We start from the raw sequence: 26,192 nt of genomic DNA, 5'->3' as shown, positions 1-26,192 counted from the left end.
ATTTGTATAAATATTTATGCAAATAATTAATTGAACTGGCCAAGGAAATGCAAACGACGAATGGCAAAAAGAAAATCAATCGACTTACTGTTACTTATGCATAAAGTTGACGAATGTAAAAATGACCAAGAAGCAGGGCAGTAGCAAAAGGATATTGAGAAGGGGTTGAAATACCTTTACCATTTTATATCTTGACCGAGATGTATTTATTGATCTTTTTAGCCATCTCTTTACACTATAACTGAACAAGAATTGCCACCAGATTAGTTAAAAGATCGACTTAATAGCACATTATGAATTTCCACAAGACAATAAAATAAGTTTCTAAAGTAATTCGCCAAATTAGAGTTTAACGAATAGGCTGAGAGGATACAGCTTATAATATCTGGAGCTTAGGTAATGTACATATTATTTACAGGGATAGATAGCTAAACTATATTTATTATATTCCAAAAATATATTTCGACTGAATTTTTTGTCATCAAATTTTTTTTACTTTACATATCTTGTTTTACATACCATGATACCAAAACTTTTTAAAATTAAAATAAATGAATTAATATATCGAAATTACATGTTAAAGATGTTACGGAATTCGGAATTAATATTCTCCTTACTCAATTATTTGGATTTGATTATGTTTTTTAGAATATTTCTCAACGATTTTGGAATCAATATTCTCTAAATTTGGTATCAATATTCTCTGTATTCAATTAGTTAAATTTTTTTCGGTTTCCCATAATATTATTTTACTTTAAATGGTAATCTTTCTTTTTAAAAATCTACCTACATACATATTAATTATATTTAATCTACTTTAATTTTTCTCATTAAATTTAATTCTTTAACTTAAAGCTAATATAGTTCAAATGTGGCCAAATAAGTGCTGATATTTTATTTTTTACATTATGTGTTTCCCAAAATTAACAACCTCAATAATATCAAATTGTTTGACCTTTGAACTTAATATGGAAGTCCCCTTGAAAACTATTCAAAATATTGAAACTTATAAAATTTATGTGCTACACTAGCAAATAATTTTAAAGGTAAACTATGCTGACTTCATTAAGCCCAGATGACCTTGCCACACACACACTTACACACACACATGAATAGATACATATGTATATATATAAGCTTCTTGGTGATACATAAATCTTCTTGTGGTGGTCTTTAGAGAGGCAACAGAAAGTGGAGCAAAACTTTTAGTTTCTATATATACACACACAAACTCTTACACACACACACACACGGGAGAGCAACATGGATTTGCGTTTAACGGGGCAAGCAGGTGTCCAGTCAACAAACAAGATTCTAACTATGCAGCACGTTTTATGACCAAAACCAGGGAGCCTTCTCTAGATGGGTGGAGGGTGAGGCATTAATTTATGGCCATGCCATTGGAGGCAAGTAGCCAATGTTGGTGAATTGAGCGACCATTTGGCTTGGACGATTGCTGAACTTGGCAGAAATGTCAGCAGAAAATGGTTATAAAAATCAAACCAAAAACCAGTTTAACCTTGCCCCACAGCAACCAGCAACCAGCAACCACCAACCCCTCCCACCCAACTCAACCCATTCCACTTGACCGCTTCTAACTAAGCATATGGTCTGTCAATTTACCACACACAGAGAAGGAGCCCAAGCACTTGACCAAGTCAAAGAGGAACCACAACTTTATGGAAACTCTACACACACACACACACGCACACACACACAACTCTTTAAAGACCCAGCGTGAGGTCATTGGTGAGTTTTTGGCCCATAAATTATTATTGCGATAATGGGGAACCCTGGTCAATACTCTATATGCAAAATGCATAATAAATTTTCGCGTTTCACAAATATTTGCACATGCAATTTACAGGAGTTTCAGCAAGCAGTTACAACCCGCTTCCGTCAATTCAATTTATGAGGCATAGTAAGTAACTGGCAAACTGGAAAATTGTGTCACCGAAACCCCAAACCGAAACTGAAACCAAAATCCTTCCCTCCTTAACCCACCAACCTCCCCCACTCGCAGCAACAAGAGCCAACAATGGGGGAATGTTGAATGTTGCATGAATGTGTTTTTTGGCCTGTCAACCAATCGACATAGTTAAGTGAAAATTTATTGTAAAAGGAAATGTATGCGGAGCCTGATGTATTGGTTTCCGGCTATAGTTGGATAATCCTGTAAGAAAGACACACAGAAAGATCAGCTCCATCAAGATGGGCCAAAAAAGGCGAGAGCAGGAGAAGCACGAGGAGCACGAGCTGATGATTACAACGAAGATGACGATGATGATGATTAAAAAAGCGTGGGGCTAGTGAAAGGCCAACAGGTTAAGGCAGTAAACCTATCAATTATTATTAGCCAGCCAACAGCAACGATTCAACTGAAAAAGGGCCCAAAATAAAAGTATTAAAGAGACAGCATTAGTAGATGATGTCAAAATCTCTACAATTTCCATAGAATCAAGAGCTTTAGTCTTAATCTCCATAGTAAGTGAAATCATTAATACAGATCGCTAAAAAATGCAAAACGATTAAAACTGAAAAAAAAGAGATTTTTCTGGTATTTCAGCCCAAATTTTCCAAACATGGGAAAATAGAGATTTAATGTCTTGCAAAGATTGTGAAAAAAATAATATTTTGGAAGTCAAATTATCATTTATTTCATATTTATTGAAACGACTTTGTTTAAAAGTTAAAGATATCTAGTCAAAGTCAAAGTTACATAGATTAAATAATAGCCTTGATAGGTTTTTGAATCATCGAATTAAGTATGCCTTCTGTGATTAGCCTTTCCGCAAAACACGTAACCAAAACGTCTACCACAATTTACTTCGTAAAACAGATTAGTATCGATTTTGATTTCTCTGGAGACGTTGACTATTGGTTGCCAAAAGTAATTCAAAATCTTAGGCAGAGGAAAAGCCTTTAATGATGGTTAAAAAGGGTTTAATATTAAAGTAAATGAATCCAAAACTAAGTCAGAATAATAATATAAATCTGCATTAGAGATAAAGGGAAAGCAAATCAACGTAATAGTTACTAAGCTATTATTTCGTTTCAATTTCCTGTTTTAATTGTTTACTGAATGGGCGAAAGGTTTGGCTTGATTGGTTGGCATCTCTTGGTGGTGCGTTTCTCTCTCTTTCACCAAGTTTACCTTAATAGATTTCCAATGATTGAAACAATTCAAAGAAAAAGTTACTCAATCATTTTGACCGAAAAGTCTCTCGGGTAAAAACCGGCCCTGTTCAGTTAAAATGGAAAAAATCCTTGGCCTTGTGCCACTTTTTCTTCGGTGTGTGTGTGCAAGTGTTTTCTTTTTCTTCCTCTGTTTTTACTTTCCGGCAAATATTGACATGATATTTGATTGAAAGGCTTTTGGTTTGCATTTATTTTTTTTCTTTCTTCTTTCGTTTTTATTGCCTTAATAATATCCATTGGGGGAGCTAATGACCTAACACCCAAATCGATTAAAGCGATTTGGCTGGCCATAATGAATATCTTTCATTTTGATTTTTGTGAAATTTTGTCACTTTTTCTCTCGTTGAAGCCAAAGATGTAAGACGAAGGCGAAGACGTTGGCGATGATGGCTATAGAAGTGAAGTGAAGCAGCAAAGCGAGTCAAAGTAAACTGGTTGTTGCCGAGTTTATCTTTGCTTTTTTGTGATTATATCATCAATTTTAATTGGCCTATCATAAACAACTTTCCTGCAGCAATTGCAGAGGAGGCTAATAAATAAATAATAACAATAAATCGCAAATAAAGAAAAAATACAAAATGTTATATCATTTTCCAATTGCCAAGGCGGAACCGTAACGAATGAAATTGTTGTTAATGTTGTTGCTGCTGATGAGAGAATTCTCATAGTTTTTTTTTTGATTGTTATGCAATCATTAAGCCGAAAAAAAAGAAAACCCGTTCAGTTCCAGCCATTTAACTAGTGAAATGGAGCGCTTCCTGCATGGAAAATAAGTTGACCCAAACGGTAGGTAGGTGGGGCGTGTCTATCTTTTTGGCCCTGGGTCTGGGCAATCAAATGAATTGCCCTCAGTGTGATGCACATTTAAATTGCAACTGGCAACTGATTGCTGCAGGAACTCTCTGTCTTTGGGTTGACCGCCTGCAACAACTCAATTTGCGACAAGTTCGTTAGCCAAAATGTTAACCAGGAAGCCGACGCCGACTAACATCCAAATCCTTACTGGCATCTGTTGGAATGACCACTAGCAACCTCTCTCACTCGCTCTCTCTCTCTCTAACTCTCTCTTTCTTTCTGTCTATCTTTGTCTAACTCTTTGAGTGTTGTGTGATGTTGTTGCCGTTGTTTCTGCGGCTTGCCATGAAAGCCAACCGACATAATCGCCTGCATTTAACTGAGGCAAAAGCTTCAATTACGCTTTTGACTTTGGCTATGGCTAACCTAAGTTGGCGCCTCTTCCCTCGCCCATCCCCTCGCATTTGCCCCTCCTCGTATGTTAGAGTAAGTTCATGTTTGGTGGCTTTTCACAACGCGGTCTGGAATGGATGTTGTCGCCGTTACACTTGCTGTTGCTGCTGTTTGTGATGCAGCTGATTTTGCTGTTGTTGTTGCCGCTGCTATTTTCAGCTATTGTTGCCGTGTTTTTGTTGTTGTTGCTATTGTTATTGTTTCTACTATTGCTATATCCAACAATTGTTGTTGTTGATGTTGTTGTTGCTGCTTCTGTTTGCATTTCATGCTGTTTTCTGCGGTCATGTCTATTCAAAGTCTCTTCTGGACTAGCGGCTTTATAAAATAATTGATGTTGCTAAAGTTGTTGCTGTTGTTGTAGTTGCTGTTGCAGCAGCATTTGTTGAATTTTCACTCAATAGTCAGAGATGTGAAAGCACTCTAAACTCGATTTGACAAGGTATTTTGGTTAGTATAGATGAAGCAATGATCAAAATATGCTCAAAGAAATTGAAAAAACTCGTTACCTAATTGAATTTTACTTAACCAAGAGATTCAGAGATGCCTATTGCAGGGTATTGGTCAAGTTACTTATAGCCGTATCAACTTCATTTTCATTTGCCATTGCCCAAGTGCAAGTTTTATGTTTTTTGTATCACTTTTTTTTTTGGGTTCAATTTTTTCGTTGCTTTTTTTTTCGTTTGTTGTTTTGTCGCACTCTGCAAATACAACAAGTTAGGCCTGACTACTCCCTCTACTCTCTCTGTCTCTCTCTTTCTGTCTTTTTTGCACGATTTTCCTTGGCCAAGCCACTACTACTAACCACTTTTCTTAACTGTTTAGCCGGTGGCAAGTTGATTATGTTTTTTTGTGTGCTTTTTGTTTATTTCCAACTCAGCAACTTCATGTCATTACCACAGAGTTTGACTTCTATCGGTCTGTCCCTCTCTCTCTCTCTCTCTCTATCACTGTATCTCACTATCGCTGTCTTTGTCTCTACTGTCTGTGTGCAAGTTTTTTATTTCATTTCCAGCAAGTGAGTTTTGTTTTTCCATATTTAAACCGTGGCAAGCAACAAGCGCCAAAGCCATTTCATATCCTACACTCATCGCTGATGGTTTAAAAAACTCAAATAAAAGAAGCAGAAGAAAAAACAATCAAAATATAAAAAAAGAAATACAAATAAAAAACTAATTAAATAACACACTGTGTGAAAATGCATTTTCCCCGTGGAGTAAGTGTTAATTTTCATTAAAAACGCGGCAGAGAATTGAGAAAAATCTGAAGAAAAAAAAAAACAAAAAATGAAAATTTAACTAAAATATTCTGGCCTCTTGCCATGGCGAATCAACAGCTTAGAAAAGAAAAAAACCCAACATTTACATAATTAAGTGCAAATGATTTATAAAAAAAAAAAAGAAAGGAAAACAACAAAAAATGATACCCTCCTGAATGTGGCTTAATTTATGCAATATTTATTATTATTCGCGCGTGAAATTGAATTGAATGAAAAACCACAAAGGAAAAAAAAAACACACACACACAAACATTATTTTTTTTACAATTTACATTAACAAAATTTACAAATTGGCGACAACAAGTTGATGTCAACAGTTTTATGATTCACGTTTAAAAAGGACTCTCAAGTTGATCATTAAAAAAAAAAAAAAAACATAATTTTTAATTGTATATTCTGTGTTGTTAATTTTTGAGTGCTCTCACGAGGATTTCGCATTAAACAACTAAAGGACAAAAATAAAGCAAATAAATATGTAAAAAGGCATTTTATTCACAACTTTTGTTTGATGATGTCAATCGATAGGGTTTTAAATAGCTTTTGTTTCAGTGAGTTTAACGAACAAGCAAGGATATATTCCGTTTGAGAATTTTAAAGGATACTTATCCAATAAAAGTCGTATGGCAAAATATTTGGCTAACAGCTTTAAGAGATAATCACATTAGACTCAGAGAAACGATGAAGATGAAGAAGAACTCATGCCATAATATGGCAGAAAATCATTTCATTGCCTACATCAAGGCTGATTGACTTGCCTTGCCACATGGGGCATGGCAAGGACTGGTGGTTTCTTTACTTAAAAGTCTATAAAAAGCTCTAACCTAATGAGGGGGAGTTATCTTTCTTGTTGCTTACCCAAGCGGGTCGGATTCAATCAAAATGCGATTTGGTAGCCAATCATAATCATAAAAGTACTCAAATTATGCTAATTGTATTGGCGTTTTTTCCCCTTTATGGGGACTACTTATCTTTATATATAGAATACCTATATAAAGATATATATCTACTCATCGTAATTGTGTAATCATTATTGGTCTTTATCTTTATCTTTTGTGTTTTTTTTTTATTATTTTCCACAGGCATTAAGCTTGCTGTTTATCACTTGCATGATGTTTGCACTGACAAACGGCCATCCATCAAAGGACAAGCTAAAGTAAGCGCGGAAATTGCCAAAGAACATTTCCTATTCAACTGACTCTTACTCTTACGTTTCTCATTCTCTAGGATACGCATTCATGTGCCAGTGAAACATCACACACATGTCCATACGAAAACGGTCATTAAGAAAGTGCCACTACCCATACCCGTGCCGGTCAAGGAGCATCATCATGAGCCGAAAAAGCATCATAGCAGTCGCAGTAGCAGCCATCATCATCATCATCAGCACCATAATCATCCGGAGGATGAGCTTGATGACGATTTCGAGGGTTACGAGTATCCCATCAAGGCTAAAAGACGTACGCGGCATCCCTTTGTCTGAGTCTGAGTCGTTGTCGCTGACGGTGTCACAGTCGGAGTCGAAGTCGAAGAAGTAGATGGTAAAAACGTAAGAAAAAGTAAAAGAAAAAGGAAAAGCCAGCCCAGCAGGAATTTCCAAAGGAAAATGAAAATGGAAATGGCAAAAGGCAAATGAAATACAATTTATGCAAATTAACGCAGACAGAAAAAAAAAAAACAACAAAACAAAATATATAAACCAAAATAAGTACGAGACAGCAGCAGCAGCTATACTATATACACTGGGTGTGATTTGTCACTGTTCTTATTCGTGCAATAAAAATTATATTTAAGCAGAATTTAAAACATTCTCGTTTTATTCCCAATTCCAATCTACTTCGTGACTTGCTTGTGGTTTAAAGCAGTTAACAAAAGAAGGTTTAAGGGTTTAACATAAACTCAATGCCCAAATACTGTAATAAACTTCTCAAAGTAGCCAATTGAAGCACATTTGATCCAATTTGAGTTTTATTATTAAAAAGAGTAAGACAAGAGAACAAGAAAAAGTCAAAATTATTGCAGCAACTCGCAAAAGTAGGCTATAGTTTTCTAAAGGAATGTAATTATGTCTTTCCAAACCAAACGAATTTGAATCCATTTTCAAATTATTGTAGATCCATTTAATGAAAAATCTTAGAAAAAGTTAAAAAATGTTTGAGCTCCCAAATGTATGCAATAGTTTTATGAAAACATGTTACAAACTTTTTCTAATTAAGCGAAGTTCGATCCATTTTAAACTTCATTATCGCTAAAAGTACACTTTATGGTTTTCATGGTTTTAGATGGTTCCGAAAAAGGAAGAACAAATGTTTGAACTGCCAGAAGTAGGCCATAATTTGCGGGTAATATGTCAAATACATATAAGTTTTGAAACAAACTTCTTAACTAATTCTTATTTGAGAACTAAGCTAACTAAAGCTTGACAAATCTTTTTTAGTGCCATTACTCCGATTTTTTTAGCAGTCTTGCTTAATAATTGAAAATCACTTGAACATCAATCAAAATCTAACCTCGAAAATTGAAAGTAACTTGATCAATCAAAAGCCTTTGTCAATGATTGAAAGTAAATGAGACGATTGCAAATGGCAACTCACCGAAACCGTGACGCAACTGTGACAATAATGGGGAAAAAGATGATGATGATGATGATGCTGCAAATAATGATAATGAAGTTTTGCTTTTGTGTTTGCCACACAAATTGAATATTACAAAATTTAAAAAAAAAACACAAGTAGGTATATTCTGATTGAAATTAACATGGCCAGCTGTTGCTTGTGTTTCTTTTGTTGTTATTGAGTTGCCGTTGCTGCTGCTGCTGTGTGCATAAATAAATGAAGCAAAGAGCAACAAGAACAAAAGCCAAGAAATACGCCAAGTAATACGCGAAATATTGTCTAATGCCGCCCGCCCCTCTGCGACAGCTTCTTCATTGGGCCAAAGCCATGAAATATGCATGCTTAGGTGCCTCACACCCTCGCACGCCTTATCCCCAATCCCCTTCTAACTCTCTCTCCCTCTACCTCGTTTCACTGTGCCTGTGTTGCCAGCACGTGCTGGCCGTTGTCTATAGTAAACAGAAATGCTGTGAAGACGAAGAAGACGCAAAAAAAAGCAAAAACAATGTAAACAACTTGCCAAGCATATTCAGAGAATTGTTGTTTTTGTTGCTGTTGTTGTCGCTGCTGCTGCTGCTGCAGCTCCAGGGGCGGCAGCTGTTGATAGCTCATTTGCCAGACACACTCAAGAGCAAAGACAGAGACAGAGAGAGATAGAGTAAGAGTGGAGGGGGGAACGAGGAGAGCGTAAAGGAAAAGCACTCATCCTGCTGAGAGCCACTCAATTTGCTTACCACAATCACACACATGCATACACTCACACAAGCACTCACACACGCACACACAGACATACAATTGTGTACCCGCTCAATTGGAGCTTAGCCAAGTGAAATCGCTTTCACATGGCGCGCATGTAATTAATATATGACGTCAACTTAGCAAGGAGAAAAAAAACAAACACACACACACGCACTGTATGTGCAGAACAGAACAGAGCAAACAAAAACATAGACATTTTGATACCCTCAAACTGAAAACTGACGGAAATTTTCTCCCGCAGAGTTTCCTTTTATGTTCCTCTAGGACAAGGAGGGACACACAGCAGCTCATCGATCTCCTTCGGATATTTTTCTCTAAGAAGTTAAGAAAGACCTAAGCCCTACAATCCGAAATTAACCAAAAAACTCGACATCAAAATTTTACTCATACTCCTATTGCAAACATTGACAGATGTAGGGCACTGAAAATGGGGAACTTTGTCCCCTAAAGCTATTTACAAGCAGTCAAAGTGTTTGCTTTTTGAATTATATAAAAAGAAATTTTGAAATGTAAGGTAGATGCAAAACAATCCTTAAAGCAAATCTTAGACAACTATAAGGTTACGAAGCATACGAAAAGTTATGAGTTTTGTCAGCCTATTGCATACTTTACGGGGCAAACTTCCTCCATTTCACAGCCCTAGTTGTTAAATGACTAAAAGATATAAAGATTTACTCCTCCAAGATGATATATGATAGATGATATATATAATAGTTTAACATTGAATCTTACAAGACGAAAAAAAATCTAAAATGGACTAAAGTGTATTTAAATTTGAATTCGAAAATAATCCCAATGAAAATCATAAATATGTATAGAGATCAAGTCTTTCAGAACTAATTAAAGAATGTAGTGGAAGTTGACTTACAGCTTCTTTCCCTGAGCGAAATCTAAATCTGTTGATCCACAGTATCAATTAAATCCATCTCTTTGGGAACTCTTATGAGTGGTAATTTGCATATAACATTAGTTATTTATCAGTGAGAAGTACAAGCAAATATATTCAAGCTCTTAATACATTATTGACTGTCCTACTGGTATCCGAAAACACAGCTGACAGCTAAAGGGTATAGAGACAAACAAAATGCTCTCAAGCGGCTCAAGGGAAAATCATAGCACACTTTTTGGGATGGGTTGGGAATCAGGTACACACAAATACACACGCATAAACACCCACTTTTCGATATAGAAGATGCTTCACATGCATGTTAAAGACATTCAAATTTTCGTGTGGCCTCAACCAAGTCCTTATTTGGGTTTTTTGGCTTTTTTGTTGTTGTTTTTTTTTTTTTTTTTTGTGGTAGGTGTCAAGCTTCATGTACATATTTACTTAGCTCTTGTTTGTTGGTTTTGCTTTTGGCTTTAGCTTTGGGTTTTTGCGTTTCGCCTGCTATTTTGGACTTGACTCTGTTTGGCTGTTTTGTTTAATTTGGCGCTTCTATTTGATTAGGCCCGCCTAAGCGAACTACGTGCCTGGGTTAATTTGTGGTCGAGACACAGAGATGGTTCTCTGACTATGGTGTGAATGCCTTCTGCCCACCTCCCCCTAAGCCTCATATCTTTCTGTTTATGTTTTGGTGGCGACAGCAAATAAATCGCAAAACGAGAAAAAACGAGAAAATTTTGTGCATAGCAAGCATAATAATGAGAGCCAAATACATGTAGGGGGCAAACAGGTAAGGTCATAGACGAGGGGATGTCGAGGGTGGATCATTTCCAACAGATGGAAATGAAAGCCAGTAGACAAACTACTTTTCGGCTACTTAGTGATAAATAGAAAAGAGATTTATTTGGATCTATGTACATTGACTGGTGGCTAAATGGGGGAGAGTGAGATGTCCATTTGATAAGTGAGAAATATATTCTTGGGATTATGAGCATATTTTTATAGCAAGATTTTTTATGTGCTCTTGACCTTTAGCAAAGAAATAAAACTGATAAAAAAAAAAAACAAATATTTATTACTTAAGGTTAAGGTTTTGTGTTTCTTATTTTTCAAAAGATATTTTAATAGGGAGAACAAAGTATTTAACTGATGTACAAAGTTATTTTTAGTTTTTTTTATGACGATTACTTTGAGTCAATATACTTATGGCTTGAAAGGGGCTTGTAAAAAAGTGGAAATTTGCCCTCTAAAGTATGCAGTAGTCAGTCTAGGAGTTCACTTGTTTAACAAAACTCTTTTGAAATATCTGTTAGCTAAAAAATTTAGTTCATTGACAACATAATTTATGGACAATTCAAAATTTATTAGATATTGGCTGGAATTTGGGAATGAAATTGTGGCAAAACGCCCTCTAAATATGCAATAATTAGTTAAAGACTTGACTTTTTTAAAACTTTGCGTTAACTTTTTAAATTGTTAACATTATTTATGTACTATTTAAAATTTTATAGATTTTTGCTTGAATCGCGGACATATAATGCTAGATAGTTGCCCCCTAAAGTATGCAACAATCAGTCGAAAAGTTCAGTTTTAACTTTCATTTGTAGTTTTGGACTTGGCTACGACTTTTTTTGTTATTTTTATTTAACAGACTTTATTTTCGTGACCCATAATATTTGTGTTAGTTGGCTTTTTATGACTGGCCTTCATATTTGGCCAACAAAACAAAGCCAAGCAGGAAAAAAAAGGTGAAAATAAAAGGAAAGTAAAGCAAGCATTGGCTCACTTCACAAGGATCGTCACAAACATCGTCAGCATCATTCTCATCGTTCGTACTAATATTGAGGACATTTGTCTCGAGTGGACACATTTGGCAATGCAAACATGGAGTGGAAGCGTTTGTTGAGATTTGCTGACTTTTGTGCATTAAATTAAGCAAACAAAATCCCATATAAACATATAAGTAAAATATGGGGAATACATACGATACATGGTCTAGGCTAAGAAGGATATGTGAGAGAAGAAGACCAGACCAGACCAGACCTAGCCCCAAGGATTTTACTTATGCGTGACTTGAGTTGACCCAGGAGTACAAAATATTAACCCAACCTCTATCAATCCCTTTTTTTTTACCCTCATTCTCATTCTCCTTAGATACATATAAATTTTTTGCTTTTGTTTTTACAACATAAATATTTTTACGAGCTGAAGAAAAAGATGACAGAATCAATAACAACAATAATAATGACTTTTTGTCTTTGACTCTCTTTGATTCTTTTATTTTATTATTTGTTTTAGTTTTTATAGGCAACAACGCCCACGCCCACGCCCCACATACCAATCAGAAACAACTTTTGATTATGTTTGTATGTATATCTATATATATATACATATATAGAGAGAAGTATAGATGTTTGTATATATATCTATTTATTGGCTGGCCTGTGTCTAATTCCCAATTAATTTGGGATTTGGGCTTTAAGCACAGTAAATTAGATGGCCATAAAAATGAACATGCCACAGCGGCAACAGCAGTAGCAACAGCAGAAACAGCAGCAACACCATCAGGGGCAACAACAGCAGCTGCAGCCACAATTTACCAGTAATTAATTACAAATTTTATTTTGCTAGTAGTTGCATATTTTACGGGCCAACCGAAACGCACAACATTTAAATTACAAATCCCTTCCACACATTTTATTTACCTTATTTGAACCAGTGACCAACAACAACGACAACAATGAAAACAACATCAATTAGTTATAGATGAAAGTTTTTACAGTAAAAGCAATTAAATAGGATTTTGTTACTCAAAATGAAGTACCACACACACACACACACACACACATTTAAATTCCAATCAATGTTCCACCTCAGAGCTACTCAATAAATAAACTTGATATAAATTTATGCATATCTACAAATTTATATATGTGCATAACTATCAATTGATAATATTCTAGCAATAATAATTGTCATCAAATAGTTAACGAAATCAATGTAGCCATATAATTTTATTTGCCATCTAATAAAAACTATTGAATATTCAAATTAAAAGAGCAATTTCAGTTTATGATTTGGTAAACAATTTAGCACCTGTTTATTTTAGGGTAGAATATTTTATTTTAATTTCTTTTAGTTTAAGAATCACATTGGGTAACAAATTTTATTTACATTTTTTTGGCGTCTCTTATTATTTCAAGTGAGGTAAGATTTGTATTTTTAGACAGGTTCGTTTTCATTATGTTCATATGTTGGAAAGAAGAAAAATTAACCCTTAAACCAAAAACTGATTAAATAACTTTGTCGATTTTTTACATTAATAACAGAAAAATCGCATCTCAATCTCCAATCTCAAAATTGTTGTTTTTCATGCAGTGATCAAGCATTATTTCATCACAGAAAATAAGGCTTTGCATAAGGACTCTGGTTCATTAATTTCAATTCTAAACAAAATGTTTCCGCATCATAGGAGGTCTTTAATTTTAAAACAAATGTTTTAGTTTCACAAATTGGGAAGTGTGTAGAAGCCATTGGCAAGTCTAAAGATTTACGCCAAGTTTACTTAAAGTCCAGACCACAAACGGACTTTATAAAAGTGTTTTGCGAAACACTGAACTCCTTTGGGCTTCATTCAACAACTTTTAAACTAGTTGACGTCTTTTAATTAGACCTTTTTACCACTTCTTCAAAAGCTTTGCCTACAAATAATTGTTATTCAGTCAATTTGAAGTGCCGAGTGTCGTCAAGACAGTTAATTTTGTTACCAAAACTTTTCAAAAAACTTTTTCATCTAACAACATTAAATTAAACCAAATGGATAAAGTTTCAAGAAAGAAAAATCAAATAAGCAGTAAAATATATCACCAAAATGCTAAAAAATCATCAAATTGAAACAATTCTTGAATGAATTCTTAAAGCCTTTGCAATTCACTACTTAAATCAGTTATAGAGCCATAAAAAGAAAAAAGGGCGTGTAGCTACATGAAATGGGCCAAGAATGACGACGTAAAATCAAATGTCACGTCGCTTTTTGGGCCTTAATTGCGTTCAAGTCCGAGTGAATACATGTGTAACTAGGTTAGTACAAATCGTATTGCTTGTTTTGTTTGTTTTCGGATAACAAAGATAGTTAGATAAACGAAAAGAAGAATCCAGGAATAAAGAACGAGAACCCTTTCACATATTTTGTCTTTTTATTTTGGCTTTGCAGATGGTCAATTCCCAGAAATTTCATTTGCCTTAAGTACAAGCTCCTTGGGATCTTTTGACCATTCACTATCCTTTCCCCACAAATTCCCCATTCAGTCAATTTGAAAGACACACACATACACACACACACACAATACACAACAAATTTGGCAAAGCACGTGCAAATCATATTTATCGCCCCCCAATGAGCCAAAAGCAAAACCGAAACCACGAACCACGGTACCTCGAACCCTTCCATTCATTAATACAGTTAAGATACAAATTTTTTGTATATGTTTCAGTGGGTGTATGTGTGTGTCGTGGTTCAAGAAAATTGACTAGAAATTTGTGTATACATACATATACATATATCTCTTACAGTTAACTAGGCAAAAAGGCATTGGCAATAGTGGGTAAAAGGTATCTTCTACTTATGTGGGTTATATGGCAACTCTTACGCGAAATGGCGGGCCGTTAATGAACTTACACACACACGCGCACGCACACGCATACTCACACTCACACTCACACAAAGACAGGGTAGGGCAACCAACAAGGCAAGACAAGGCAAGGCGAGTGACCTACCAACCTACTCCCCATCCCATGACCCCCAACAAGCACACACACACACACACACACAGGGGCACATACTGACACACAGTCTCCATACATAGACACACAGCAACAGTTTGCAACGTTTCGTTTGAGCAGAATTCGAGCAACTCGAACATGTTCGAGGACAAACTGAAATTGATGACGTATTCATTTGGCAAAATAACCAAACACAGTTGAGTGTATTTAAGTTGAATACATCAAAACAAAACTAAGGCGGCAGCCTTAATACCCTTTCTAAAAATGTATTGGTATTCTAATGATTGCGAAAGCTTTTCGCTTCTCTCACTAGAAGACTGATAATAAAATTTTACTTCAATTAAGCTCCTCAGTGCTAAAACTAGTTGCGAATTACAACTAAATAAGGGGATAAAAGTAACTTATTTTAATATACTATTATGAAAACAGATTTGATTTTCATTTTGAAAGTATGATCAAAATATTATTAGGATATTAGGAGGTTACAATTATGAAGTACAACATGAGTCCAATAGTTTGAGAATAGGCTTAAAACAACAGCCTACTTTTGAGCTACGGTTTAACAGTTTTTTTATATTTTCGTGTAATTTAACCTATAAATAAATTAAGAAACAAGAAATTGACCTAATTATGTGGCATCTAGTGCCGTAAAATGGCTAAATAAATTAAGAAACAAGAAATTGACCTAATTATGTGGCATCTAGTGCCGTAAAATGGCTAACTTGGCTCCCTAAAGTATGCAATAAGTGGTCCAAGATTTGTTTTTTTTTTACAAATTAATAATTTTTTAAAAGTGCTGTGAATTAAATATAATCCTCGAAACTTACGTTGCTACAAGGCTCATGAAATGTTATAAATAACCTGAAAATAATGGATAAATTAATATTTTCCAGCCCATTGCATACTTACAGGGGTAAAGACAAGTTTCCTCCTATTTTAAATGAATTTTAGAAAACTAAACTCAAGTGTATTTGAACTTCACCAATCGAAAGTGAAACTTTGTCGAGTATTTTTTTCGTAGTTGTAGCAAATTTTTGCACAAGTAACAACGACACGACAATGACGACGACGACGACGCCGACGCCAACGACGCCGACGACTTTACCGTGCTCATTCTCTCGTTCTGTTCTGTTGCTGCTGCTGCTGTTGCCGCTTCTACACTTGGTTCTATGTTGGCTCGACGGCAGTTGCGGATAAGAAGCCGGCGCTGTTTGTTGTATCTTATTCCGTTCCGTTTTCCTCCAACTTCATCGTCGTCGTCGTCATCATCAACGCTATCGCCATCGTCGTGGTTGGCGATATATTCGCATCGTCGTTTTGGAACGCGGCGGCGACGGCGTCGTCATCTCGCGTGAAAATTATCAAGTTCAATACGGCGGCTAGACGCTTTGGTCCGCATTGTGAGCAAAAAGAAGCAACACAAAAAAATATATAGAAATATAAAAAAAGCAAAAAGATCGTAAAAAAAAGTAGAGTAAAGAGTAAAATACAAATAGAAATACCTAAACAAATGCAAATTGCGGCACGCGTTTTTCATCTGTGTGTATCTGTGTGATAAAAACAACCACAACAACAAATAATAATAATCATCATTAAACAAAAATCCAAGAGTAAATAATACAAATAAGCAACAACCCGAAAAGGTGCGTGTTAAACAAAAAAAATACTTATATACATACATATATATATTAAATCAAGTTAAACAAAAATAATTATATAGATATTAGAAGAAGATGCAAAATGAAGAGGAATTACAATTTTCTAAAAAAAATTTGGTTTGTCTTTTTTTCTTTTTGTTGAAAAATAATGCAAAATTTTGTGGTTGGATTTTGGTTCGATTTTTGGCAATTTCAGTTCAATTTTACGCTTTTGTCGGCGGAAACAACAACCAAGCGAATGTCCGATTTTATGAGGGGGAATATACAGTTTTCTATACTTAGGCCAAATACATATCTAAATATATATCTATTAATGTGTGTCTATTATATATCTTTTCAATATATACAACAGATTTATAAGTTTTTATATTGAAAAAATTTAGTTGTTAACGGCTCGTTAAAGAAAATTGCACCACAACAAGAGAGAACAAATTTTCCATGTTTAATTCGGAATTGTAAGTAGCTGAAAAAGCAAAAGGCAAATTATTCAAATTATAAAAAAAAAAACAAAACTAAATGAAATTTTTCGCTTAATTTGCTTAAAAAAGAAACAACGCGAATAACAAAAAAAAAAAAAAAAATGAAAACGAACAAAAAAAACATGAAAAAATCATTAAGAAGAGAATAAAAAAAAAAAAAAAACACTTCATAGGAATTCGCAACAAAGAAAACTGGGAGAAAACAAAAAGTAAAAGAAATGTCTAGAATAAAGTAAAATAAAATAAAAAAAAAAAACGTGCCGACTTCATCATTTGAAATTTATTCCTATGCCTAGAACGTGCTAGGGGATTCTCCCGCCCACATAGAGACCCCCCACATGAACCATCTTTGCGGTCTTTGTGACAAAACCAATTTCCTTTCCATAGAACTATTGCTCAGGATATGCCAATTACAATAACACAAAATGCCCAACAGTTTCTTTATCGTAAGATGAAGTCTTCAGATACCCTAGAGAAAATCTTTAAAGTGTAATTATAAGTGAAGCTCAAGCAATACATATGTATATTACTCTTGTGATCTTCCGTTTTTATGGACTAAGTCATTTAGTTATATTGGAATTAAGTTTGTTATAGAAAAACGTTACCAGGTGTTCCATTAATGTAACAGTTCTAAGGCAAAAGATTGACTAAATTACAGAAAAGTTTTGCATATGTAAGAGTTTTGTGTCAAGCTCATTCCTTTTTACTAGATTTAAAATGAAAACCCTTATATTGATTTGATTCTTATTCCTTTATTTAACTTATATTTATTTATTTTATATTATATCGTCTTAATGACAGGTGACTGCTGCATAAGTAACATTTTTTAAGTCATTAATTTAATTGAAATTAATATTTTTGGCGAAGGTTTCGAATCTCTTAGAGTAGCGAGCCTTGGCCTTGGAAAGATCACAAAAAGTCCTAATGCTTTTATAGGCATTATATTTAAGCTTAGTGTCTTGAAAGTCTTTTTAAACAAAATGTCACTTTTATAAGCCATTCTTTAGCTCGAAAACCCGTTTTATGCTCTTAAGATCATAAGCCTTTCTGCTCTAATATAGACATAGAACTTAACACAGAGACACATACTTTCAATCTAAAATGGAAATCTTAGACGACATGTCAATATTTGCATATTCTTAATAGTTCTTCTGCCGGTTCGTATATACCCCTAAACTACCCTTGTGGTTACAAATTTTTTAACAACATCTAAACCAACACAGGCGATAAGCATCATGGGGCTAGAGTCTGGCTGGGTTTTTAGGTTTTTGATACGTGCCTGAAATTTGTCGAGTTTACTTTCTCTATCGTGATATCCCAATTGGATTTGGGGGACACGTGAGTGTGTGTCTTTGCGTGTGTGTGTGTGAATTTGTGTATGTTTAAGTTTGTGTTGTGTGTTGAAGGTATATTTTGCATTTTGGTGAATCAATTACCGTCTATACACAACCGACCCGCCACCACCACCAACTAACCACCTACCCATCCATCCACCGTTTACATAGTTTTCAGTTTCCTGTGCCCTCAAGCCTTCGGAACGAATGAGCCAAAATGTCGTTGTTGCCTTTCCTATTACATGGTCATGCACTTTAACTCAATTGAATTGAATCTGCTAATCCTTTCACGATACCTACATACATATACATACATTACCATCAAGTTTAAGTTTCTGCATATATTTAATATGTCAGAATTCGAATTGAAATAAATTCAATTTGACTTTTAGCATACCAACTGGTAAAGTGGCCCACAGAATTCGTTTAAATAATAAACAACTTTTATATTTATATTTATATGCGGGCCGAAATATCATCAGGTTAAATCTGGTTACCAGTTTAAAAGCAGCAAAAAACACTTTTAGCCAGTTCACAATTCAGGAGGAGGCATTAAAAGTTTTCATAAATTTCTTCAAAATAGTAAAGAAGAAGGAAAAAACTTATGTTGAGTACTTTGTAACAAACTTACTAAGCGTTTAATACTCATTTGCTAATGAATTTTGACATTTAAGCTTAGAGTTATGGTGCCAAAAGTTCTTAAAAAAGAAATAGTTCAAAATCTCACTCTAAACAAAAATCAATAAAGTAATTTTCAAGTGAAAACCAGTTGAGAGGTTCATTCGATTTTTATGATTTAATTAACTTTTTTGGGTTTTTATTTTCTTATGGAATTTAAATTAACAAATTCGTTTGAGAAATATGAGCACATGACTCCCTTAATTTATAACAATAATAAACAAAGAAAATTATGATTAATCTTTTAGGCGTCATTTTCAGCATTTTCGAAATGTGAAATTAAAAAAGATTTTTAATTAGACAAAACATAAATTAAAATAACTTAAATTTCAACACAAAGTATTCTTATTTTAGTTGTTTTTTAGTTATTCTAGAAAATTCAATATTCGACTTGGTTTTTATATAAGAAAACTTGTAAAGTCCTCTGTAATGGTGACTATCTTTTTCCCATATCTAAAACAAAACAGTAATAGTCCTTAAACATTACCCAAAAATAACTAATAAAAATCAAATAAAAGTCAGTAATTTTTTTATAGCAAATTTAAGTTAAATAGCTTATTCAATATTTCAATTTGAAATATTTTGACATTATTAGTTTTGTAGGGAAAAAAATCCTTCGCTTAACTCCATTCATGATTCTCAAAGTTACTTAGGGAGATAGGGAGATTATGTCAGAAACATCTTCAATTATGTTTGTAGCCTTGAGAATGACAATGTAGCATTAGGTGATTCACCCTTCTTAAGGAGCTTAATTTTGCTTGCTTGAGTAAATGATATTATTGCGAAATCTTTAATTTAAGTGAACACACAATGTTCAAAAGAAAAGATTGCAACTTCCTATGGCTATCATTTCTCTAAATTTTGGCTTTAGAACAATAAGCAATGCACCTTAAAGACTTTGTTATGGCTTAATATTAACAAGAACCTTTAAAGAATGATAAAATTGTAAATCTATAAAATTCACTTGTAGAAATTTGCTTCTAGTTTTACCACAAGATGAGTTAAAAGTCTATTCAACTCATGTGAGTCTTACAAATTTTGTCCCTCTGTCTTTTATGAACTTATTCCCGACATAAAGACTATATGTACATACTTATATGCCTACATCAAAGAAACATTTTGATGTGATCATAGGAAGAACATCGATGGCAAACCACAAACCGAAATTGGATAAAAATAATCTTAAAGACTGGTCGTAAAGTGTCATCAGCATAATTTCTCAGAAAAAAGTAATTCGAATGGAAAAGAAAAATTTGATAAAATAAACAAAATCTTAAGGAACATCAAAAAGGGTCAATAGCCATAATTACATATATATTTCTTAAAACCTCCAATTGCACAAATTTTCAAACTATTCAACAAAAGATTTTTGGACTTAAGTTTCTAGGCTTAATATTTTTTAAAGTTTTAGTTTTATTGTATGTGTATATAACTTATGCACAGAGAGAAAAGTGAAAATCTGTCAAAGAGAATGCGGAAACTTTACTCAACATTTCCTCCTTCATTCATTCGTTCATTCCTTCTGTTATAATAATTACTCGTCGACCTTTGACAGAACGCCAACAAATGACGATGATGATAATGATGATGATGAGGGGCCGGCAAATGTTTTAATGAATAATTTTCCTAGAAATTTGTTTGCACAAAAGTAATTCTCCATTGTTTGTAAAACAAACTAGAAAAAAAGGAAACGAAAAAAGGGAAAGAAAATTTCAAATTACATATCTCCCTTTCTCATTTTTGTCTTTTTTTAATGCTTGTGGTGGGCAATTCACATTTGTCAGAAGGCCTGTCAATTTCTATTTTGAGTTATGCACATAAATTTGACATTAATAAACCACGAAATGTATTAAACAAACACAAGCGAAAGCGAAAAAAAGTTTGCAAAACATTGAAAATATAAAATAAAAGGAGGCACAAATTGAGTGTGAAATTTCATGCACCATTTAACAGGAATCAAGAAGAAGGAGGAGGGCCGGCCAGAATGAGAAAAGAGATAGGCCAAGCCATAATGATTTTTAAACCTAGGAAATATCTTAAGGCAAAAGTAACAGCATCTACTTAAGCATTGGGCATTTAACAACGCTGTCAATTACCCAGAAATATACTTATTATATATACATATAAGTATGTATAAGTATATTACATATATATACTTATATTTATTGCGAAAAAGAGAGCTCACGCCCACGAAGCAGAAAGACCTTTTGGCCAAGAAGGGAAAGAAAGCTGAAATGGAGCCAGGCCAAGGCAGATTTAGAGGCAAAAAGTAAAAGTAAAATAGACTTGTCGCCTTTTTACTTCTCTACGTGTGTATGAGTGTGTGGTTATAATATACCCATACATCCACACATACCACCACACACTCTCTTTCACACACACACACACATGTGGTGTATATGCTTTTGGCATTATGCTGATATTTTTCGTGTGAAAAGCGCTTAAGCAAGTGCCAAGCCAAGTTTTTCCCCTGGCAGCTGAAAGAGTTTTTCCTTCTATTTTCCTTCATTTTTTTTTTTTTGTTGTTGCAGGATCATAAGCATATGCTGTGTGTATGTGAGTATGTGTGAGTGTGTGTGTGTTGGAATACTCATGTTTAATGTCTGAAAATGAAAATTGCCACAAAAAGAAATAGGCCAACAGCAAGAAGAGGGACTAACATTTCTCTTCTTTAAGATGCTGGAAATTAAAGCAGCATCTGACAATGTATCAAACTTCAGCTCATAAGCTCAGAAATACGTAATTTGTAAAATATTAAAAAAGTTTTAATGAATTTAGCGACGAATTAAAACACAACATTAAATAACCATAAAGTCGGTTCTCGTTTTCACTTTCGTATATCTAATTTTGTCGGATTTAGAAACAAAGGCGAAAAAGAGATCCTTGCAAGCTTTGAACAAATGGCTTAATTTCACGTTGCCAGATCTCCATGAAAACTGTCTGGACGCAATGTATTTCTGATTCAATTTTATTTGAATAGGTTTTTGCACAAAATTTTCAACAGAAAAAAATAATAGTTTCTGATTTATTTTAGAAAAAATTCTTATTACCGTTAAATAGCGTTGCCATATTATGTTTCTAGCCTAGCCAGAGTTGCTACTACTTTATTGTTAAAGCTTCTTATACTTTTAGGACAATATTATTAATTTTTGAATATTCCTAAAACTTGTTCATTAGTATTTATTAGTAATTTTTACTATTTACAGTGGGTGGTCGATTTCCAGGGTTGCCACTTAATGGTTGCAACGTTGCCAGAGTTGTTTTTACATTGCTCTAAAAGCTTTTTATACCATACACCCATAGGGTGAAATGGTATATTAAAGTCGCCAAAATGTATGTAACAGGCAGAAGGAAGCTTCTCCGACCCTATAAAGTATATATATTCTTGATCAGGATGAATAGCCGAGTCGATCTAGCCATGTCCGTCTGTCCGTCCGTCCGTCCGTCCGTCCGTCCGTCCGTCCGTCCGTCCGTCCGTATGAACACGCAGATCTCGGAGACTATAAGAGCTAGAGCCACCAAATTTGGTATGTATACTCGTGTAGTATGCACATGTTCAGAGTTAATTGGAATTTCGGCCACGCCCCCTTACGCCCCCAGGAATCACATAAAACTGTTTTTCTTAAAAAGTATAACAGCTAGAGACATCAAATTTGGTTTATATACTCGTTTAGTTGGCGCGCAGAAACTAATTGTCTAAACTTTTTGCCACGCCCCCTTCCGCCCCCGGAATTTACATAAAACTGATTTTCTTAAAAACTATGACAGCTACCGACATCAAATTTGGTATGCAGACTAGTTTAATAGACGCGCAGAAACTGGCTATTTAAAAATTTTGCCACGCCCACTTCCGCCCCCGCAAATCAAACAAAACTGATTTTATCAAAAACAAACAAAGCTAAAGTCACCAAATTTAGTATGTATACTGGTTTAGTATTCGCGCAGAGTATATATATTTTCATATTTTGCCACGCCCACTTCCGCCTCCATAATTAAGAAAAAACCGATTTTCTCCTGTAGTTTTTTGACTATCGCATTCAAATTCGGCAGACTAATTAATCTTATCTATTTCTACAAAACTACCAAATTTTATTGAAATCGGATTAGAAACATGCAAAATATGCGTATGAACGTATTTTACTACGCGGTCCACAAGGCCAGAATTGGCCGTTGGCTAGTAGCGGCGCTATACTATGAACCATGTAAAAACAATTTAATAGACATACATATGTACATTTGGTTTTCGAAATTTAAAAAAATTTGTTTCACCTGGTGTATGGTATACCCGAGTCGACGAGTCGACTTACTTGCTTCATTCTTCTTCAAAAGCCAGTTATTTAACTTTCTGAATGCCAATTAAACCATTACTCATTACTCAGCAACGTTTATTAACATTTGAAATTGTTTTTAATAGCTAATTATTAACATCGAATTTCGGCGTCGCCATATTGAGATCTTAATATTATCATATGCTATTTTTAAGTGTTTTGCCATTTATAAAAACAAGTTTAAGGTCAATTTCGATGAAAAGTTTTCCTTTATCAATAATTCTGACATTTTAATTATATTTTTTAAATTAAATTTCCGTGTTTGAGCGTTGCAAAATGATTTTCCCCTCCACTGAAATGTGTTTTTTTTTTCTGATATTGTGTATTGGCGGATCGATAAATTTCATAGACTAAGTGGAATCAATGATGATATTCGGGGATTGAGCAATAAATTGAGTAAATAATGCATTCTCCAAATGAAAATATTCGTTTACACCGCGTTGCCTTAATATTTACATACATATATATACACATATCTACCATATATACTTATGTTTATATGTGTATTTTTGTTTGTATGTATTTTCTGCACATACATGTATATGATTGTACAGGCACACCTACACACATATGGCGCAATGTGTAAATAAGCGCGTTAGACTTTAAAAATCCAAGCCAAAAAGAAGGGGCCAACAATTCCTTTTTGTGCCCTCTCCCTTGGATGCCTCATTCTCTTCTTCTTCGACATGTCATTGTCGTCATCTTGGTCTTATTGCCACAACTTTTGCCAGCATTTTGTAAATGAATGGCACACACAGACATACACAGATACACACACGCACAACCAACACCCTCCTCTTCCAACACTTTATGTTTGTTTACTCTTTTTTTTCCTCATTTCATTTTCTATTTCTTTTTTTTCGGTTATGTTTTGCATGTGTGTTTATTTGAGGTTCATATGTGTGCGTTTGTGTACCGAGTGTTGATTTTGTTATTGTTGAACTTACCTCAAACATACACGTTAAAGCATTTTTTTCTCTTTTTTATGACAAAGGCCAAACTCCCCCATTTCAATGTTTAAATGAACATACGTGGCGTATACGTAATAAATCTATGACCTCACTTTGTCTTTAAACATTATAATATACAAGTTAATAGTTTCGTTTCGTTCGGTACTGTTCTTAGGTTAGTTCAAGTTTCAAGTTTAGTTTCTGCAAGTTTAGCAAAAAGAAATTTTCCTCATAAGACTGGAAACCCTTTTTCCCCTTCTACTTGGCCACAATTTGAAAGTTGAAGGAAAATTCCTTTGCCTTGCCGTTTTCACTTTTGCGGCCTTGCCTCAGTTTGTTGTTGCCTGTTGCCCGTTAAAGTTTCAGTTTCAGTTTTTCAATAACATTTTTTCCCACCACTCACTCTATCACTAACTCTCTCACTCCGTCTCTCTTTGGTCCTTAAATTGCAAATTATGTTGAGCATTTTCTTTTCACTTTTCTTTTTTAATTTATAACAACGTGCAGTAATTTTTGTTGGTTTTTTTTCTTTTTGCGGCTTCTCGTGCTCATGCCACATTAGCGAACAAAATTTACTCAAATTTGTTGTACACCTTTTATACTCGCAGTCTGATAAGGCTTTTGGTATACAAATTTATGTTATGATTTAATCAGATTGACGCCACTCAAGGCATTTTGCGTTGATAAGCCATCGGCATAAACTTTTACCCCTTCCACACGTACATGAAATTTGTTGTATGTGTAAGTGTGTGAGTGTGTGCGAATTTGCAATTAATTTCTCGCAATTTGTATAATTGATTAGGGCTATGGCGGAAATCGCCTTTCATTTATGTACCTAACCAGAGAATTTCGTTTCGAAACCTCATTGGAATTTCCTTTTTCCTTTCGGTTTCATTTTGGTTTCCCTTTTCTTGATTTTTGTACATGTTATTTGCCTTTGGCAATATGATTAGTATATTATAATTGCCATGTCGTGGCTTATGTTGTTATTATATAGTTATATTGAAGTTGATGACGAGGATGATAATTTGTGCCTTTTACCTTGGCACTGCTAGCACACATATTTTGTCATACCCTATACACATGCAATGTAGAACGTAAGGGTATATACATTTGAGGATGGAAATTAAACGCTTCTTCTACGAACACAATCTTGTTGTCTATTGATTTCGTTTAAATTAAACATTTAGCTCTTGATTATGGATGAAGAAGTCGAGGAGAAAACTAATTGACCGAATTTTATTTAGAAGTATCGCTTTAACTTTAAATATTATGCTAAAACAAATCACATATTTGAAGCAACTAACGATGTTTATCACTGACAAGTTTTTGCCATCTCAAAAATATATACGAGGATCATCGTTTAAAGACAATTTAGAGTAAAATTTCGACTGCAAGAATCCATTTGTATCGTATATATTATGTTATTCCTAAACTCTCATAGTATTAGAAGTTTTCCATCAATCCAAATATGGATATTTTGAGCAAACTTATCTGAAAATATACCAATTTTGGTATGGCTATAGGTCAATTCAATTGTCGACTCTATAACTGAGTTCATTAATAAGAATTGGTTGCTATTGTGTTTGGTCTGTTTTGGTTTTTGGCATGAATGGAATCAGCGAGAAGCGGACACAGAGGCCGACGGAGTGAGAGAAAAAGTGAGGTATTACCTGCGATAAGGCACGTCTGGAATTGGGTCGTTTTGTTGCACAAAAATTGCCACACAGTCTCACCGAGTCTATGTAGAGAAGTTTGCCTATTACAACTACGTTGACGAATTTTTGACGAGAGTTTGTTGTGTATTTTTATTAGCCCATAGCATGAAATGTGTGCGAGTGTGTGCTTGTATCCCATTTTCTCCATTCAGCTACTCCCTTTTTTGTGCTCAGTCGTTTGATTTTATTAGCAGTGAGAGCGAGATAGGGGAGAGCCTTGAAGGTAAATATGCGAATTACTTACGACACAAATAACATAAATGACGGGCGACAAGCCTTATCC

General features: G+C 34.4%; 2 protein-coding genes across 2 annotated transcripts in view; both read left to right on the top strand.

Annotated features, from left to right (window-relative positions):
• The first annotated feature begins 5,599 nt into the window (after positions 1 to 5,599).
• LOC137578217 (uncharacterized) lies at positions 5,600 to 7,205 on the top strand. Its single transcript, XM_068291883.1, has 3 exons — positions 5,600 to 5,662; positions 6,805 to 6,878; positions 6,950 to 7,205. Exons 1-3 carry the CDS (start codon positions 5,645 to 5,647, stop codon positions 7,203 to 7,205), a joined length of 348 nt encoding a protein of 115 aa, XP_068147984.1. The 5' UTR covers positions 5,600 to 5,644.
• An 8,757-nt stretch (positions 7,206 to 15,962) lies between these two features.
• KCNQ (KCNQ potassium channel) overlaps positions 15,963 to 26,192 on the top strand; it is a 49,532-nt gene continuing 39,302 nt past the window's right edge. The window contains exon 1 of the mRNA XM_068289623.1: positions 15,963 to 16,407. The gene's annotated coding sequence lies outside the window, so the exon portion shown is untranslated. The remainder of the gene's footprint in view (positions 16,408 to 26,192) is intronic.

Source organism: Drosophila tropicalis, unplaced genomic scaffold, assembly GCF_018151085.1.
Source record: "Drosophila tropicalis isolate 14030-0801.00 unplaced genomic scaffold, ASM1815108v1 contig_593, whole genome shotgun sequence".
In the NCBI taxonomy this organism is placed as follows: Eukaryota; Metazoa; Arthropoda; class Insecta; order Diptera; family Drosophilidae; genus Drosophila; species Drosophila tropicalis.
Note: the sequence above shows the minus strand (reverse complement) of the source record. Positions and strands in the feature narration are given on the sequence as shown.

Coding starts and splice junctions, on each gene's coding strand:
- LOC137578217 (XM_068291883.1), top strand. Junction 6,879..6,949: donor CCATCAAAGGACAAGCTAAA/GTAAGCGCGGAA, acceptor CTCATTCTCTAG/GATACGCATTCATGTGCCAG.